The 5562-nt window shown below is 36.3% G+C and overlaps 1 protein-coding gene across 1 annotated transcript; it reads left to right on the top strand.

Moving 5' to 3' along the window:
• The first annotated feature begins 2592 nt into the window (after positions 1–2592).
• LOC121866221 (polyubiquitin-like) lies at positions 2593–3546 on the top strand. The gene has a single exon (XM_042365829.1). It carries the CDS (start codon positions 2877–2879, stop codon positions 3456–3458), a length of 582 nt encoding a protein of 193 aa, XP_042221763.1. The 5' UTR covers positions 2593–2876; the 3' UTR covers positions 3459–3546.
• Positions 3547–5562: the final 2016 nt, after the last annotated feature.

Genomic DNA, 5562 nt, shown 5'->3' with positions numbered 1-5562 from the left:
ATCCCGGTCCAATTATCTTTCTGAGGATCATAAACATCACCATTTGCCAAAATCTGATTATCATGTCCCCGTTTTTTTATTTCTATCTCCCCTCCAACAACGAAAATTTTCCCATGTAAGACTGCTATTCCTGGCCCACATCTCTCAATTTTCATGGGGCAAACTTTATGCCATTTCTGCTTAAAGATATCAAAACATTCGACACTTTTATATGTAAACAGATCTGTTCTTCGAAATGGGACACAGATTTCTCTCTTTTGTCCACCTAAGACATAAATTTTCTTTCGTGTAGAAATTCTTGGCTGGACATACGAGGCTTCCCTTTTGGCCAAGTTTGTGTGCTGTTTAAGGTTAACCTTCAATCTGATATCAGCGGAGCACTCACTAATTGATTTTTCTATTAGTTTACTTGGAATTAAAGACAATTTCAGTCGTTTTAAAATGTCAAAATTCCAACAACAATATCTATTATTTATATCTTGTGCTTGTGTAATCCATCTGATGGCAGCAGAGAATACCTGCAATAAATAATAAAGAAAGATAAATTCGAGTTCAAATTTTTGTAAAAGTCAATTGAAAGTTGTACATATTAAATAAAAAAAAATATTTATATTTTACCTGAAACTCAGAGTCAATATGAAGATACTCTGAATCCAAAAAATACAGCAGAACTTCTTTCGGAATCTCAAGAAATTCTTGCTCCATTGTCACTTCTACGAAATTGGAGAAGATGAAATCCCGGGAAGAATGCAGCAACCTTACTAAATTATGGGCCTCAGCAAACCTGTTTTTTAAAATAAAATAAATATGGAATTAGTTACGTATAGGTGCAGATAAAAATACATATTATATAAATAGTTTGAAAATAATTAATTATTATACTGTACGTACCGGTAAATTCCTAAAGCATTAGATGGATGAAGTTCCCTCTTGAGAAAATCTGTACAAACAAGTACAGCACGGGACATTATCAGCATGTTTGCAGCCGCAATTAACTCCTGTGCGTTTTCCACTATTATCTTGATGTTTCCTAAAGTATTTAAAAAACAAAAATAAATTTTCTATTTATAATTATTTCTTTTTGTTTTACATATAGCATAGCACTATGAAAACTTAAAATGTTTTCCCTTACCAGTATATATGAACTCGATGAGCAGTTTTAATATATTGGGTTTCATAAACTTCATTTCTATTGACTGTGTTGTTTTTTCAGCTAATCCACCAGTAAACATGGTCTTAAAATATTTGCTTCCCGCCGAGAGTATTACACGGTGAGCCTGTGGAATAAAATGTAATCTCCATCAGTTTTTTTTTTTTTTATATTTGTCCCCGAGGGGGGCTAGTTTATTGATTGGGGTGGGTACGTTAAGGGGGCGTAAAAGTCTAGGTGAAGGGTCGTCGTCATAACATAGGTTTTGTCAAGTTTAAATAAAAATGAGAGATGGATTGAATTTGTAGGTGGTGGGGGGGGGAGGGAGTTCCTGGTTATGATAAAGATTGACGTGACATTAATATGTCGTCAAATACCAGGCCTATGACTGGGAGGAGGACTGGGAGGAGGGATATTTTGTGAGAAGGAAAAAGTGTTGGTAACGGCCTGGGACCTATAGGAGGAGGTCATGGGGCAAGTGGAGGATGTAAAATGAGAGAGGCCATAATAACAGTGCGGTGAGGTACCTATAGATGTAGACTGGTCGAACAATAGGAAGCCCAAATAAAACCACTGCTAGGAAGCAAGCCAAAATCAAACCACTGCTAGGAAGCAAACCAAAAATTAAACCACTTCTAGGAAGCATTCAGAGAAGTTAGGAGATTTCTTCCACTATTCCTTGGTCCTAGACTCCTGGGCAGTTAGGGCGGCGGCGGGTAGAGTGTGGACGGTGTACTTCGATATGGGTATAAAAGGTGGGTGATGGAGGGCAGGCAGAGAAGAAAGTGTAGGAGATAAATACAGGTAAATGTTTCACTCACTCACCTTCACAACTGATCCATCAGCTAATAATATTTCTACATCACATAACTCTTGTGACTGCCAGAGGAAATGTATGTAGTCTAGTAGGTAGTTCGGATAAGATTTACATTCCTCTTCCTCCTCCTTCTCCTCCTCGTTATGAGAGAGCTCCACACGTGCAGCCGCCATCTTCAGATACTAATGTAATACTAACTAGTTGTCAGTTTTATTTTTAGTGGTGTGGTGATATCTGGTAATACCCGTAGTGGTGGTGGTGGTGGTGGTGGTGGTGGTGGTGGTGGTGGTGGTGGTTCCGTTGCTTCTTCCAACAGTAACAAAACTAAACTACAGCCACACTCCTAAGACAGTCAAACCACCAAAGGCATAGAGATAACCTCCATGAGCGCATAATCCAAAATCACCATGGGAGCACCATAGAAGATACCCCGATCAAATTATCTTCCCAAAGCGGATCAGGATTATAAAGTTCATCGTCTGCCGGTTCAATTTCTATATGTAAGACTGCTACTTCTGGCCCTACACATCTCTCAATTTTCATTGGGCAAACTTTCTGCCATTTCTGCCTGCCTAAAGCCCATAAATGCTAGGTATTTAATTTTATTATTCTATATTTGTATATGCATAGCTAGGTTACACAGAAGATAGACTGCAAATGTTATTGCTCTATACTGTATGTGTGTGTGGGGGGGTATTAGTTACTTTGGTTAAAGCCAAGATTTATGTGTACTGTACAATATGTGTATAAAATATTAATGTAGTAGTCTTGTGTTTTCATATATAATGGTTGCCTTGCTACCTACTATAACATGCTCAACAATCTTGTAGATATTTAAATTTAAGATTATTTAAGAATTATACTGTTGGCTAAAATTTTACTAATGAATTGTTTTCTTTGCAGTACATCATGCAGATCTTCGTGAAAACCCTCACTGGAAAGACTATTACTCTTGAAGTAGAACCTTCAGACACCATTGAAAATGTAAAGGCAAAAATTCAGGATAAGGAAGGCATCCCCCCAGACCAGCAGAGATTGATCTTTGCTGGTAAGCAGTTGGAGGATTGTCGCATTCTTTCTGACTACAATATCCAGAAGGAATCTACACTCCATTTGGTATTGCGTCTTAGAGGAGGAATGCAGATCTTTGTGAAATTTACAGGAAAGATTACCCTAGAAGTAGAACCTTCAGACACCATTGAAAATGTAAAGGCCAAAATTCAGGATAGGGAAGGCACCCCCCCAAACCAGCAGAAATTGATCTTTGCTGGTAAGCAGTTGGAGGATTGTCGCATTCTTTCCGACTGCAATATCCAGAAGGAATCTACACTGCAACTTATTAGAGAAGGAAAAGAAAACAACATCTTTGTGAAAACCCTTACCCTTACAGGAGAGACCATTATCCTAGAATTAGAATCTTCACACGATATCACATTCCCCCCTTTGTTATTGTTGCGTCATAGAGGAATGCAGATCTTTATGAAAAAATAAAGTATTCCGGATGAAATGTTCAAATTTCCTTTAATGTATGGAATGGAAAAGATTTAATCACATTGTTATTATTTTAACCGAACCCAAATAAACACTATTAAAATTATTTTATTCATTGTTTTTTTATCACATACTGCAAAACCTATATATGTGAAAAACTGAATATTTTTGTTTTCTCGATTGGCTAATTTGCAATGTGACCTAGCAGGTAGTTGGCAGTATGTTGGGAGAGTTTACAAGAATACAAAACCGCAAATATATGTGAAAAACTGAGTATTTTTGTTTTCTCGATTGGCTAATTTGCAATGTGACCTAGCAGGTAGTTGGCAGTATGTTGAGATAGGTTGGGAGATAGGTTGGGTAGAGTTTACAAAGAATAATACAACCCTCTATTATTTTTGTTTTCTCGATTGGCTAATTTGCAATGTGACCTAGCAGGTAGTTGGCAGTATGTTGGGATAGGTTGGGTAGAGTTTACAAAGAATAATACAATTTTATATCATATAGGGTAGTAAAAAACTATACATTTATTTATTTGCTTTTTATTTACTAAAATAAGAATGAGTGAGAATGAAGGAGGAGGAGGAGGAGGAAATCAGTATATAGGTTTTCAAAGTTTCGAGTAGTCAAATTAAGACTGCTATAGCATTAGTCCGACTTTCAGGGAGTGGTGTACAGCTTATCCACTTGTTATTCTTAGGGTCGAAATACTCCACATTAGCGAGAGAAATCTAAAAAGAAAAAAAAAAGTTATAAATATTATTATCAATATTTATCATTTTATATTAATCATTCTTTTATTCTTCTTTCCTTACCATTCCAATTCCATTCAAACCACTCCAGTAACCGCCTATGACATATAACAGAGAATTTGTGACAACAACTGCTGGGCTACTTCGACCCAAATACTCTGAAGACGAACACTTAAACCATTGGTTCTGTGGGAAAGTAAAAGAAAAAGGTTAAAACAAGAGTAAGGGGGCGGGAGGGGGGTATACAATTTTTTCCCTTTGTTCCTAAAGTATTACAACAATTCTTCCACTTCCTGGTTACAATATTAAACTTTAAGTACTGGTAAATAATCTTACCTGCTCAAAAGAATATCTTTTCATTGAATTTTCATCCAGAATACCATCACTTACTACGTACAAAAAATTATCTAAAACTGCAACGCCTATCGTCTTAGACGGTGGACCTTGCATTGATGTTAGATTCTTCCACTCTCCAGTTACAGGATTGTATGAGAGAAAATCATGCAGGGGATTGTAAGTGTCCGTATATCCACCAATAATGTAAATAAGACCTCGATGTTCTACTATACCCATGCTATAAAAAGAAAAAAAAAGGAAAAAACAGTACAGGTTACTGCGACATTTTCTCATTATTATTATTAGTAATTCACACTATCAGTAAATCAAAATTGTTATTGTACTGGTTATTGTACTTACTTGGATCTAGCTTCTGGCATATTTGACTCTAATAATCTCCACTCATCTGTAATAGGGTTATATCTTTCAATATTTTTTCCTATTTCCATTGAATCCGTCCAACCACCGAAGGCATAGAGATAACCACCATAAGCGCATAATCCAAAATCACACCGTGGGATTACCATAGAAGATATTCCAGTCCAATAATCTTCCTGTGGATCATAAACTTCGCCATCCGCCAAAATCTGAGCGTCTATCTCTCCAACCCCTCCAACCACGAAAATTTTTCCATGTAAGACTTCTATTCCTGGTGAAATTCTCCCAATTTTCATAGGACAAACTTTTTGCCATTTCTGCCTAAAGGTATCAAAACATTCGATACTTTTAAGTAGATATTCCTCTGATCTATTCCATATTATATTGAATTCTTTCCTTGATCCACCTATGACATAAATTTTCTTTCGATTACAAATTCTTGGCTGGACATAAAAGGAGGCTTCCTCTTTAGCCAAGTTTATCTGCTGTTTAAGGTTAACTTTCAATCTGATGTCAGAGCACTCATTAATTGCTTTTTCTATTAGTTTACTTGAAATTAAAGACAATTTCACTCGTTTTAAAATATCGAGAATCCAACAAAGTCTATCAGTTATTTCTTGTGTAATCCATCTGATGGC

This window comes from Homarus americanus, unplaced genomic scaffold (assembly GCF_018991925.1).
Source record: "Homarus americanus isolate GMGI-L3 unplaced genomic scaffold, GMGI_Hamer_2.0 scaffold16461, whole genome shotgun sequence".
In the NCBI taxonomy this organism is placed as follows: Eukaryota; Metazoa; Arthropoda; class Malacostraca; order Decapoda; family Nephropidae; genus Homarus; species Homarus americanus.
Note: the sequence above shows the minus strand (reverse complement) of the source record. Positions and strands in the feature narration are given on the sequence as shown.

Excerpts from the sequence above, each read along its gene's own strand:
- LOC121866221 (XM_042365829.1), top strand. The coding sequence starts at position 2,877 with ATGCAGATCTTCGTGAAAACCCTCACTGGAAAGACTATTACTCTTGAA.